The following is a 14,834-nucleotide window of genomic DNA, read 5'->3' as shown; positions in this document are numbered from 1 at the left end:
TTTCCATGAGCTGCGAATTACTTAACCCCTCCCCCCTGACTCGCAGTCGTTTTGTCGCCTCCCGCTAGCAGTCGACTTGCACTCGGCCATTCATCCGCAGCGCCCGCCCGCCGCCCAGCCGCCCTCCCCCCCCCCGGGCTCTGGATTCAAGCCGTCGAACACGCAGTAATTTGGTTGGTCTTCCGAGGGCTTTAGCGGTCCCGCGAAGTCCCGAGGTCCGCTGCCCATTCGCAGTCAGCCCCGCCCAATCAGTGCCCGTGCAGCCCGCTCGCCGAGTTCAAGTCCGCCCTCTCACTCTCTCCCCCTCCTCTCCCCTGTCCCACACCCTCGCCCCCTCTCCCCCTCCCCCACTACCCCCTCTCCCCCTCCCCCTCTCTCCTTCCTCTCCTTCCTCTCCTTCCTCCCCTCCCTCCCCTCCCTCCCCTCCCTCCCCTCCTCCACCCTCCCCCTCCATTCCCCCCGCCCCCCCCCCCCTCTCCACCTCCCTCCCCACCTGATCTGATTGTGCAATGACACAGGACACAAAGTCCTGGAGTGGATTGGCAGGTTAGGAAGCATTTCTGGAGAGCATAGATAGGTGATGTTTCAGATTCACCAGCACCTGATCACTTAGCGCATCCAACCCAACCACGCATGAGGCTTAGAACCCCAGCACCACCGGGAAATGATGCGTCAATGTTTTACGTGCGATGCTCCGGTAATCCCTGGGAAACGTCTTTTGCACTGTACAACTGTTGCTTTGCAAGATGACAATAAAGATTGAAGGTCTGAAGAAGGGTTTTGGCCCAAAACGTCACCTATTTCCTTCGCTCCATAGATGCGGCTGCACCCGCTGAGTTTCTCCAGCATTTTTGTGTACCATAAAGATTGATTGTTTGATTGATTGAACTTTTACCTCCTCCATGTTCTATCTTAGACCAGGAGCACTGAAGCTGGTGCCGACTAATACAACCACCCCAGCCACTTCCAGGCCGGCCCTACCGACCTTCCCCGCCAGGCAGGGCTGTTGTCACCAGCTTGCACCGCTTCTCCGGCCCCTTGCAGGCCAACACTGTCGACCCGCACTGCATCCCTATCCATCACTAGACTAGTCCTACCAATCTTCACCACCAGGCCGGGCTGCCAACACCACCTCAACCTGCACTGCCACCCCACAGCTACATCCAGGCTGCACCTACCAATCTTCACTCGTCTGCCGATGCTGCCACCCCAGCCACTTCTGAGATGACCCTACCAACCTTCACCACCAGGCTGGGCTGCCATCGCCACCTCGGCCCACACTGCCACCCCAGCCACTTCTGGGCTGTACCTACCAACCTTTACCACTAGGTGAGGTTGCCAATGCCGGCCCACACCGTCTCCCTGGTTGCTTCCAGACTAGGCCTACTGCTGCCACCGCCAGCCCACACAGCTTCCTCAGCCGCACCTGCTGCCACCACCACCGACCCACACCTGCACTCCAGCCACTCGCAGCCTATGATCAATGACCGCTGATCCTCACCTCTCCCCCGGCCACCAGCAAGCCGGAACTATCAACTCACCTGGACTCAAGGCCCAGTTCCAGAACGAGAAACTGAAGAAGGGTCTCAACCCAAAATATCAACTGTCCATGTTGTTCTTCACAGATGCTGCCTGAGCTGCTGAGTTACTGCAGTACCTTGTGTCCTGTTGTGGGCTCTCTAGCATGTTTCCACTACTCTATTACTTGGTAATCTCTTACTCAGTTATAGCGTACAATTGACAAAATATGCATTGCATATTAAATATCATAAAGTACATATAAAATCTTAGTATATCACTTATAAAAGCATCATAAATTATATATTTTTTAAAACACAATACATAAGTTAAAAATCCAGATTAAAAGAATGATCAATGTCCCACAACGAGACAACGATACCAGTGTCTCCACAGCTGGGATTCGTAGCGTGTAGTGGCAACCCTTATGTTTGACAAGGCCACAATAATTAAATTTTTAGAGTCATTTATCCTGCAAATGAATTTATACATGTGATGTCTTAGGATAGCTTCTAAAGTACCGACTCCTGCAGCCACAAACATATTACTAGCACTACACCATCTAGGTTTCCTTAGCAGTGTTCTCATGGCATCGTTATATGCCACCTTAAGTCTCTGCAAACTTGTCTTTCCATAGTTCGACCACAGGTGCGCAGTGTAGAGTGGTGCGCAGTATGCTCTAAATAGCGACATCTTCACCACATCTGCACACGCACCAAATTTACGCAAGAGAATATTCGCCTGTACATACAGCATGCGTCGTTGCCTATAAATATCCTCATCATCTGTCACTTGTTCTGTAATAATATGCCCTAGATATTTTACCTTATTACAGACACTAAGATTATTGTCAGACAATTTAAAATCAGGAAATTTTAGACATTTATCCTCTTTGGTTCTACAGATCATAACAGCACTCTTACTAGCATTATATTTAATGTCATGTTCCACACCATACACAGAACATATAATAAGGAGCTGCTGGAGACCAGCGCTAGATGGACTAAAGACCACAAGATAATCTGCATACATAATATGGCTGACTAAAATATTACCAATCACGCACCCAGTGTTACAGGCTTTAGACAGATCATCAATATATAGCTTAAAAAGGACTGGGGACAAAATTCCCCCTTGTCTAACACCATTGCTAACCCCAAATGGGGCTGAGACCCTATTGCCCCATTTTATTTGCATAGTCTGATGGGCATACCAGTAGGCCAGAATTCTAAGAATGTATTTAGGCTCCCCTCTTTGACTCATTTTACCAAACAGCTTTCTGTGATTAACACGGTCAAAGGCTTTGGAAGCATCAATAAAGCACATAAGGATTGAAGAGTTTTTGCCTCTATATTTGTTTACCATCTCCTTTAGGGCATATATGCATAAGTCAGTGTCATGTTTAGCTTTAAAGCCAAACTGGTTATCTGTGGAGTTAACAAACTCATTTACTCTATCCAGCAGCATTCTTTCTAAAACATTTGACAATATGCTGGCTAAAGCTATGGGCCTGTAATTATTTAGGCTGCCTACTTTACCAGCTTTGACCTTAATGACCGGCACTAACAGGACAGACAACATTGAGTCTGGTAACAAGCCATGAATCATAAAGCCAGTAAAACAAATAGCAAGGAGAGGAAGGTACACAAAATGGGTGCAGCAGCATCTATGGAGCGAAGGAAATAGGCGACGTTTCGGGCCGAAACCCTTCTTCAGACTGAAGAAGGGTTTTGGCCCGAAACGTCGCCTATTTCCTTCGCTCCATAGATGCTGCTGCACCCGCTGAGTTTCCCCAGCAATTTTGTGTACCTTCGATATTCCAGCATCTGCAGTTCCCTTTTGAACAGCAAGGAGAGGAGCTATCCTCATACTCGCATACTTGAGATGTTCAGCAGAAATATGATCCAAGCCACTTGCTTTGTTGTTGGACAGCTTGTTCATGGCATGATACACCTCATGTGACATAATCACCATCGAGTCATTACTCTCAATATTGTCCACCCTATACAAGTCATCTTGGACACAGTTGAATAAAGTGCTATAATGTTGTCGCCATAACTCCGCGATATTAGCTGTTCCGGAGTTTCCATCTACAGTGCATGGTAGAGATGTTTTGCAACTGTTAAGAGCTCTCACTTCCTTCCAAAAATCGGTAGCATTGTTACTTAGCAGCTTCTTAGCCATGGAATCAGCCCTCATAGCTTGCTCATTTTTACAGATGAAGCGAACAGCATACTTATACCTTGCATTAGTGAGCTTCTTGTGCTCAAACACTGCCTGGGTCTACCTGCCATAGCCCATGATTTGGTGGCTTCACGGGCTTCAGTATGATACTCAGCTACATACTTATTCCAGCCAGGCCTGATGTTATGTGTCCTATTTTTATGCTTGCAGTAGGGCTTACTGCCTACATATAAAGCACTTACTATATCATTATACATGGAGCAGATATCTCTCCTATGGCTTCATATCTTTACAATTAACATCACTACATATTATTGCATCTTTACGTAGATGAATATTGCTTAAGAATTTATCTGTCTGGGCATAATAGGCTAGGATGTCTTCCTTTGTAAGCGTTGACCAGTCCAGTTTTTCTGTATTAAAGCTATTTCTATCTCTGGATACCACAGGTATGTGTTCACCATTTATTGTCATAGCAACAGGTATATGATCAGTCATTGCTGCCCCGTACAGAATGCTCATACACCCCAATGAGGCATGTGCATCAGCTGTACTAATACAGTGGTCCAGCCATGATGTGGTGTGCCAGGCCTCACTAATATAAGTATAACTATCTGTAGGTAAAAGCACTTTGCTTGACAATATTAAATTATTATCTTGACAGAACTGAGCCACATGATTGGCAAATAATGAGTTCCTATCTGAGATATCTGCATTCATATCCCCAACGACATATACACTACAATAATTATTGTTTTGATTGAAAGAATAGATGAAAGCAATAAGAGTCTACTTGATGAATTTTAATTTTAGTGCGGGATTGAAGTAAGCCATTTGGTCTATTCTTTTTAAATGTTGGCACCACTCCAGTGTACCTCCTGGCGCCAAGAAGTTCACCGTTGGCAACACATTTCCTATTTACAATTTACAAAACCTCTCCAAATTGCCCCTTTTAAAACTGAGGAGACATTTGCTTGTAATTCTATTGAGGACCTCCTACAATTCATAAAGTTGATTGTTAATTTCATTCATCCTTAATTGGTCCAATTTCCTTTTCTGTGCAGCTAAAGAAAGTAGGCATTAAAAGTATTTACTATCTTGTGCTAATCCTCGATTTACAATGCAGCTTTTACAATTCCCTGAACACCACAGCTCTTTTGGCCTGTAACACTGGAAAGTATCTTCCCATTGGGCATTAGATTGGCAGGCATGATTGTTTCCAAGAATCTTCTGATCCCTTCATTAAACTTTTCACCATCTTGTTGTATTTTCCTTTCGTTTTCAACCAAAGAGAGCATTCCTCTTCTCCCCGCAGAACGGGCAAAGATTGCTTATCTTCTTTCCCTGTCATTTTTAATTTTCTCGTTAATTGATTTATCTGTTTAATCTACGTTTGGTTTCAACTATTTATTCGTCCGACTTGTTTGCATTTATCTTCTGCTGAAGTGTTGTTGAATAATTTCCCCTGATCTATCTATTTTAGTTAATCCGCTATTCTACTTAATTTATCACTTTTAAAGTTGAAGACCTGACTCCCAGACTTTGCAATTTATTATTTTCAGAGCTCCTTAGATTTCATTATTATGTGGTCACAATCCCTCAGGCCGTTACTGTGTTATAAGTGAACCAGCATTTTGACTAAGATAAATATTATGAATTAAAGTAGCGCATCTTGTGAGGTATTCTTATATTTTTGAGCAAGAGCATCATCCCTGATTTTCATGTATATTGTATCCTGAAGCTATGACATTAATCTATCATTAAATGGACCTATTTGGAATTTCACCTGCACTATTTTGTGTCCAGCAAAAGCAAGTTTAGTTATTCATAAATAATGATGCATAATTATATATATATATGTGTGTGTGTGTGTGTGTGTGTGTGTGTGTGTGTGTGTGTGTGTGTGTGTGTGTGTGTGTGTGTGTGTGTGTGTGTGTGTATATATACATATATATGTGTGTGTGTGTGTGTGTGTGTGTGTGTGTGTGTGTGTGTGTGTGTGTGTGTGTGTGAGTATATTTAAAATGAAATAGCACATAAAGTTGGTGCTACATCCTCCAATGCTACTGTAGGTGTCACCTTTAAGAATTTACATCTAATGATAGCACATTTTCAAACAAGTTTCTATATAATCTATTTATATTGCAAATATATAGACCATAAATATCTTGGTGAATTAGCTAAGAAAATACCTTTTTCCAATCCCTTTAACAATAGGTGTCAGAAAATATTTGGCTGATTAGTGAATTATACCTGGAAAGGGGAACATATTCAATGTTTCAGGTCAAACAGCTCTCATCAGAACTGGTGAAGTGAGAAAGCCGGCATGTTTAAAGTTGCAGTGGGTAGGGGGGAGAGTGGGGTGAGACAATTAAAGGAATGTCCGTGATAGGTTGGAAACCAAGGTTGTCCAGCTTCGTAATGCGTAGGAAGGAACTGGAGATGCTGGTTTAAACCGGAGAAAAGCACAACAAAATAGCAGTAACTCAGCGGGTCAGGCAGCATCTCTGTAGAAAAGGAATAGATGGTGTTTCGGGTCGTAACCCGAAGCAGAGTCTCAACCCAAAACACCACCGTTTCCATTTATCTGGAGATGCTGTGTGACCTGCTGAGTTACTCTGGCTTTTTGTGTCTTTTGCCCAGCTGCATCATTGTTATCAGTCGCATTTAGGTAATATGTGAATGACGGCGGTTTGTGAAACAGAAGAATGTATTGGAACTATGAGATGCAGAACACAGCAGTTACTGAAAACTTATCTCTGTGACATCTATACCTTGCTTTTATCTTTATCACAGGCTTCTCTTTCACCTCAGTAGACAAAGCTCTTAGCTGTCTCCCATCTCCCCAATCTGATCTCCTCATCCTCTCTCAGAACAAGGATACAATTGCCAATCCACCCCATTTCAATCAACCCCATCCCCCCCATTCCCCAACTTTCTCCCCCCACTACTACAATCAGACTGAAGAAGGATGCCAACCCAAAACTTCACCTGTACGTGTTAACCAAAGATGCTGCTTAACCCACTGAGTTACTCCAACATTTTGTGTCTTTTAAGGATGCACCTTCTGGTGTTCCAGCCCAACAGTTTCCACATTCCACAGATCACCCTTCATAATGCTTTTACATGTTTGAAGAGGTTCCATCAGCAAACACATCTTCAGCTTCCTTTCCATTTCAGTAATCCAACTGGGTTATCCTCTCCATGACATCATGATTTATCTTTCCATCTGCACCAATTATTTCACTTTTTGAGGCACTTTCCCCACCACTGCAAGGGACGCAACACCTATGCTTTCACTTATTCTCACCATCCAGGTTTCCCAAAAGTACCAAGACATTCTAGCAACTCACATGCCCTCTTTTCAATTTGGTATTTTGCATTTGGCCCTCATTACACACTCCTCTGTCCACTTGCTTGAGCTGCTGAGAATTTTCAATGAATTCTCTGGACTGGACAAGCTAGATGCAGGATAAATGTTCGCAATGTTGGGCGAGTTCAGAACCAGGGGCCACAGTTTTAGAATAAAGGGGAAGCCATTTAAGACTGAGGTGAGAAAAAACTTTTTCACCCAGAGAGTTGTGAATTTGTGGAATTCTCTGCCACAGAGGGCAGTGGAGGCCAAGCCACAGAATGGATTTAAAAGAGAGTTAGATAGAGCTCTAGGGGCTAGTGGAATCAAGGGATATGGGGAGAAGGCAGATTAGGAACGATCAGCCATGATCACAATGAATGGTGGTGCTGGCTTGAAGGGCCGAATGGCCTCATCCTGCAACTATTTTCTATGTTTCTGCCACAGAAGGCAGTGGAGGCCAATTCACAGGATGTTTTCAAGAGAGAGTTAGATATAGTTCTTAGGGCTAACTGAATCAGGGGATATGGGGAGAAAGCAGGAATGGGGTACTGATTTTGGATGATCAGCCATGATCATATTGAATGGCGGTGCTGGCTCAAAGGGCCGAATGGCCTACTCCTGCACCTATTTTCCATGTTTCTATGATTCCAGTTTTTGTTTTTGATTTCTAGCATCGACAGTATTTTGCTTCAGTTATATTGTGTATGATCTTTATTACCTCATGTTAAGCTGGTGGTCTACTTACGCAAACACTGAGGAACATCTCCTGTCCACGTTCCATTTCCCACACAGCTGAGAATTGCAGGGAAGGACAGTTCATATCCTGGAGAGCAGCTGTAGCTAATGCTTGATTCCCAATCAAAATGTGTTCCTTCCATCCTCCCATTTGAAATCTGCGGTGGAGTTGAACACTTCACAGCTGCAATGCATTGAATTGTGTTAAACATGTTCTTTTCAGATGTCAATTACATTTAAAATATAAGCTGGTTTATCTTGCCAATATAAGTTAAGATAGACACAAAAAGCTGGAGTAACTCAGCGGGCCAGGCAGCATCTCTGGAGAGAAGGAATGGGTGATGTCTTGGGTCGCGATCCTTCTTCAGACCCGAAACATCACCCATTCCTTCTCTCCAGTGATGCTGCCTGTCCCGCTGAGTTACTCCAGCATTTTGTGTCTATCTTCGGTTTAAACCAGCATCTGCAGTTCTTTCCTGAACAAATATATTCATTGCAAATAATGAATGCCACTTCTCATTCTATCAATTTACAAAATCTTCACAGGTATATAATATCCTCGTGGGAGGATAATGCAGAAATGACCGAAAATGTGCTGAATGTGGAGGCTGGTAAAGTGAATGGAAAGCACCATGGGACCATTCTGTTTGAAGGGAGAAGGGATGAGGGGGAAAATGCAGGAAATGGAAATGGAGATTTGGGTAAGAACTCCATCAACCACAGTAGAGAGGAAACCACATCTCCTGAAAAGGCAAGACATATGAGATGTGCTGGAACAGAAGACCTTATCTTGAGAATAGATGTGCTTGAAAAGGAGGAATAGAGAAGGTACGGCTTCCTTACAAGAGACAGGTTGAAAACAGGTGTAGTCTAGGTAGCTATGGGAGTCTATAGGTTTATTTTAAATGTCAGTGGATAATTTGCTCCAGAGATGGAGACAGAGAGATGGAGATAGAAAGGTGTCAGAAATGGTTTTCAAATTCAGACCATGTTGTCTCTGCTTATAACTTTGCATCTCTGACTCTATTTCCACCTGCCTCAGTTAGAGTTTTCTTTCCCTCCCCATACCTGACTCCATCTACCTATCACTCCTTCCTCATCTCGTTCTACTTATCGTCAGCCCTGATGTAGAGTCTCAACCCGAAATTGCAACTATCCCTCTGTCTCCACAATAGTGATTGGTCCGAAGAGGTCCTCCTGCAGTTTGTTTTATGCTCCCGAATCCAACATCTGCATTCTATTGTGTCTCCAAATGATCATTGCCTCTGGGAAAATATTGTTACCTTTACATAGTGGCATTGAGCCACTCCATGTGCCATTGCTGAGGCAGGAACGAATCGCGGAAGTCTGCACATCCTGTATTGTGTATCCTGGTTGGCAAATCTGGGTGACATTTTGTCCGACTGTAAAAACATCCCCCAATCTCATGCCATTTGCCGGCATTCCAGGATCTCCACAGGTAATGACTGTAAAACACCGGATTTGATATCATTATTGGTGACACGAGAGGGAGAGAATTGAAACAATAACTCAAATTCAAAGTTGATAGTTTAACAAAACATTTCCATTGGTAATAACAGTCATGCATGCATTGAGGTAATAAACAAAGCAGCAAAATAAATGATTACAGAAGGCTTGTGAAAGCTCAACGCAAACTTCAAACCAGTAAAATCGGGATAAGGTAGACAAGAAGCAATTAATCTTTGATAATCTGAAACATTTTGTATGACCTCATGTAAAATATGAACTTAACTTTGTTTAAAAAAAATGGCAATAAACTGTTCCAAATTTAAACATAATGTTGTGTATGAAATGTTCACTATGAAAGTCAAATTGATCCATGTCCCTGATGGCAGTGTCAATCAGTGAATTAGAGCAACATCACATTAACCTGATCATTGAGCACTGCACAAAAGGCTGGCACCCTTCATTAATGTTTTAAAGTGGCCCAATCAAACCAATTAGAAGGGACAGTGGGGAAGACCAATACCATGCAGTTCTTTTTATTATTGGGTCAAAGTATTTCAAACTGTGCTTATACCTTAACTTTGAACTGATTGAAATCCAATATTGAAAGCAACTTCACCAAGGACCACCAGGAATAAACTATTCTCCTTTACATAAAAGTGGCGATTCTGCTTATTGACTTACTTGTGCAGTTAGGTATATTGTCTGACCATGTACCATTAACTGTGCACTGCCTTGTTGCAGATCCAGAGAGTACATATCCTTCCAGGCATGAGTACGTCACAGAGTTGGAGTATGAGGTTCCATCAATCCAAAACACTTTGCCATTAGCCGGTGCCCCAGGGTTTCCACATTTGACAGCTGTAAAAATTGATTGAGAGTGTTTATGAAAAGGTAGGAACTGGAGATCTATTCTTCAGTTCTTGGAGACAACTGCTTCACCTTACTGTCATTAATTGTATTAAAAAAATGTCCCAGGGCAACTGAAATAATTGAGTTTTATTCTAGTTTCATTTTTTATTTATTATGTCTCAAATCCCCATCACCAGATGTTGAAAATTGCCCCAAGAAAATCAGGCTTATCAGTATTGATCATCAATAAAGGTAAAGGTATGTTTTCTGTGGCTATTAAAGTATTCTAAAATGCAAGCTGAATAACAAGATGTGGATTGTTAAAATAAAACATACTCTAACATTGAATGTTAATAAAGTAACTCAGTGGGACAGGCAGCATCTCTGGAGAGATGTTTCGGGTCGAGACCTTTCTTTTGTGTTTGTCTTCGGTTTAAACCAGCATCTGCAGTTCCTTCCTACACATCTAAAGATGGGTCTCGACCTGAAACGTCACCTATTCCTTCGCTCCATAGATGTTGCCCCACCCGCTGAGTTTCTCCAGCATTTTTGTCTACCTTCCTACACATTTTGTCTGCTCCACTGCAAAATCTCCTCAAGGTATGCCTACTTTGGAGAAGTCCTCCTCCTCTCAACTCTAGAGATGCTGCCTGTCCCGCTGAGTTACTCTAGATTTTTGTGTCTATCTTCGATTTAAACCAGCACCTGCAGTTCCTCCCTAGCATTGGGCATGTTGGATTGCTGTTTCTTCACTTTTAATGCCTACATTCCATATAGAAGTTTGTATATCATATTGGTCTTCATTTAATCTTCATAACATTGTAAAATTCTGATTAACTACAACATTAATGGTTTAAATCCAACTTGATAGAGTGATAAATTATTTTTTTTAGGATTATTTCAAAAACATTGTTCTAACATGAACATTCAATTGTTGAACTCAATAAAAAAAAAAGATGCTCAGCAAATAATTCAATTGGGTCTACGCAGCACAATTTCAAAATTTGTAAATAATTGCGCAAATTGTGAGAGGACATGAATGGATTTTACAGAGATATTGATGGGTTGGAAGATTGGTCAGATAAATAGTAGGTGAAATTTAACAGAGAAATCGGAAGATTGAGAAGGGAGAGTAAAACGCAGTTCCAAAATAGCAGTCACTCATGAGGAAAAATTAACGGATCCAATTGAACCAAAACAAGCTCAAACATTTTGGCTAAGACATCTTAAATGCAACAGTTCAACTAAGAATATGTTACAGGCCTTCAGGACAGTCTGTGAAGAATGTGGAAGGATGTGAAAGTTAAATGAATTGAATTGAATTGAATAGAATAAATGTTATTAGCCAAGAATGTATACATACAAAGAATTTGCCTTGTTTCTGTGCTTGCAAATAACAACACGACATACAGTAGACAATTAAAAATAAACATTATCATTTAAACATGTGAGGAATTAAATAAAATACCAGAGCAAAAGGAGGCTACAGAATTTTGGCTATGTAGAGTAGAGTAGAGTAGAGCTACTGCTCATGCAAAAAAGCTGTTTTTATGTCTGGCTGTGGTGGCTTTGACTGTCTGGAATGGCCTTCCAGAGGGAAGTGCTTCAAAGAGATTGTGGCTAGGGTGAGAGTGGTCAGAGATGATCTTACCCGCTTGCTTCCTGGCTCTTGCAGTGTACAGTTTGTCGATGGGGGGGGGGGAGTTTGCAGCTAACAACCTTTTCCGGCTGTTTGAATGATGCGCTGCAGCCTCCAGATATCATGCTTGGTGGCTGAGCCAAACCAGACCATGATGGAGAAGGTGAGGACAGACTCTATGATGGCAGTATAAAACTGGACTATCATTGCCTGTGGCAGATTGTGTTTCCTCAGCTGCCGCAGGAAGTAGAACATCTGTTGGGCCTTTTTGACTGTGGAGTCGATGGCCATTTAAGGTCCCTGGAGATGATGGTGACTGTGGTTTTGTTGATGGTAGACAAAAATGCTGGAGAAATTCAGCGGGTAAGATAGCATCTATGGAGAGAAGGAAGAGGCGACGTTTCGGATCAAGACCCTTCTTCAGACTGATGTCCGGGGTGGGGGGGGGGGGGCGGAAAAAAGGAAGAGGCAGAGACAGTAGGCTGTGGGAGAGCTGGGATGAGGAGGGAAAGGAGGGAGAAAGCAAGCACTACCTGAAATTGGAGGTCAATGTTCATACCGCTGGGGTGTAAACTACCCAGGCGAAATATGAGGTGCTGTTCCTCCAATTTGCGTTGGGCCTCAGTCTGGCCATGGAGGCCCAGGACAGAAAGGTCTGATTTGAAATAGGAGGAGGAGTTGAAGTGCTGAGCCACCAGGAGATCAGGTTGGTTATTGCGAACTGAGCGGAGGTGTTGGGCGAAGTGATCGCCAAGCTTGCGCTTGGTCTCACTGATGTAGAGGAGTTCACACCTGGAACAGCGGATGCAGTAGATACGTTTGGAGGAGCTGCCGTGAACCTCTGCCTCACCTGGAAAGACTGCTTGGGTCCTTGGATGGAGTCGAGGGTGGAGGTAAAGCGACAAGTATAGCATTTCCTGCGGTTGCAAGGGAAAGTACCAGGGGTGAGGGTGGTTTGGATGGGAAGGGACAAATTGAACAGGTGAGTGGGGGGAGGGGAGGGGGAGCTCTCCTAAAGTATACAATCAATTCCACTGCCTTAAGAGCATTGAGCTCCAGATTGTTGAGATGGCACCAGGATGCCAGCTGTGTCACTTCCTGTCTGTGGGCAGATTCCTCCCCATCCTGGATCAGTTCAATCAGGGTTGTGTCATCCACAAACTTGAAAAGTTTGACAGAGGTGTCTGTGGAGGTGCAATCATTGGTGTAGTGAGAGTAAAGGAGAGGGGAGAGTATGCAGCCTTGCGGTGCTCCATTGCTGAGGGTCTGCAGGGCTAAGATGTGCTTCCCAGCCTCACATGCTGCTTCCTGTCTGTCAGGATGTGATCCACTGAAGAGGTGTTCAGGCACAGTCAACTGGGAGAGTTTGGAGTGTAGTAGCTCTGGCACAATGTTGTTGAATGCAGAGCTAAAATCCATTCTGATGGGAGACATCAATTCTGATGTGAGACATCAATCAATCAAAAACAACCAAATAAAAGCCAAGTGTTTAAGAAAGAACTGCAGATACTGGAAAAATCAAAGGTAGACAAAAAATGCTGGAGTGATGCAGCATCAATAGAGAGAACGAATTAGCGATGTTTCGGGTCGAGACACTTCTTCAAACCTAAGGACCTAAAAGTTAAGTACTTTGTTGTCAGTGTTTGATCAATGCAATGCTTCCTGAGCGAGTACAAGAGGGAGGTTTGGAGAAGTGGTGTTCATTTCGATCTGGTGTGTGTTCATGACTTGTACATGAAATTGAAATAATTCCACACCCTGGCGAAATTGGCTTTAGGTTGCAGTGTCGCCAAGTTCAGCATCCTTCAGCTATATCCAAGGATAAGAAGTCAAATGCTGGCTCTGAAGCTGGCTCATTATCACTAAAAAACACATTTCAAACAACCACATTTAAAATACTGCAGATAATGGACACAGTGGCAATACATTGAAGGATCAGAGGATGAATTTATAAAAATTAAACAGCTGCCCAGAGAACAGAACTGCAGCAAGCACATGAAATGATGAAGGAAGGATCTACAGATGTCGGCTTAAACCGAAGATAGACACAAAAAGCTGGAGTAACTCGGTGGGACAGGCAGCATGGTGTGATTGACTCAAAATTATCATATGTATCGACAACGGTTCAATTAAATTATTATTGATAGCAAAATAACTGGCCTGTATACAATGCACATAAATATATAATAAACAAAAATGGTAATAAATTAATTACCCCAATACTAATGCAAAGAAAGGTTCCAATCCCTTAATGCGACCAAAGACATTCCATAATACATTGATTTGTGTGGGAAGGAACTGCAGATGCTGGTTTACACTGAAGATAGACACAAAATGCTGGAGTAATTCAGCGGGACGGGCAGCATCTCTGGAGGAATAGGTGACGTTTTGGATCGAGACCCTTCTTCAGACCATTGGTTAGCGTTGTGTAGTGTTCAAGAGGTTGATGGTTGTTGGGTAGAAGCTATTCTTGAACAAATTGGTCCTGGGTTTCAGACTCCCATCCATACCTTCTTCCCAGTGGTAGGAGTGAAATGAGAGCGTGGTCAAGGTGGTGTGGGTGCTTGATGTGGGAGGGCAAGGCTGGCAAAGGCAATAGGGATGCACCTCAATAAACATTCGGTTAGAGAAGGACAAGGCTGTATGTGGGAAGATAGACACAAAAAAACTGGAGTAACTTAGCGGGACAGGCAGCATCTCTGGAGAGAAGGAATGGGTGACATTTCGGGTCGAGAACCTTCTCCAGATGTATGCGAGTATGTGTAGTAGAATGGATTATTGTTAAATTTACCCAATGATTCTGCAAAGATTTATTTCTTAGTCACTGGGAATAAATGCAGAAACAATAGAAGATTATCATGTGGTTTAAAAATAATGTCGTAGTTTCAGACTATCGCAACTCTAACGGGCATTTCACATTATTTGCAGGGAGTTGAGCTTGAACATTTTTTGACTGGAGGCCAAAGGGTCATATATAAAGCCCCTACGTTCCAAGTGCAGCCTGGGACCTGTGGTCTCTAAGATATGTGTTTGGCCACACAAGCCAGATCATGCACACCAGAACACTTGTGCAAAGTACCTTGC

The 14,834-nt window shown here is 43.0% G+C and overlaps 1 protein-coding gene across 1 annotated transcript in view; it reads right to left on the bottom strand.

Annotated features, from left to right (window-relative positions):
* The window catches only part of csmd3 (CUB and Sushi multiple domains 3), a 751,933-nt gene that overhangs the window by 63,976 nt on the left and 673,123 nt on the right, over positions 1–14,834 (bottom strand). Inside the window, 3 exon segments of the mRNA XM_033020379.1 lie at positions 7,803–7,976; positions 9,076–9,258; positions 9,944–10,120. Coding sequence (XP_032876270.1) covers positions 7,803–7,976; positions 9,076–9,258; positions 9,944–10,120 — 534 coding nt within the window.

Source organism: Amblyraja radiata, chromosome 4, assembly GCF_010909765.2.
Source record: "Amblyraja radiata isolate CabotCenter1 chromosome 4, sAmbRad1.1.pri, whole genome shotgun sequence".
NCBI classification, from domain to species: Eukaryota; Metazoa; Chordata; class Chondrichthyes; order Rajiformes; family Rajidae; genus Amblyraja; species Amblyraja radiata.
This window is presented reverse-complemented; position numbering and strand designations above follow the sequence as displayed.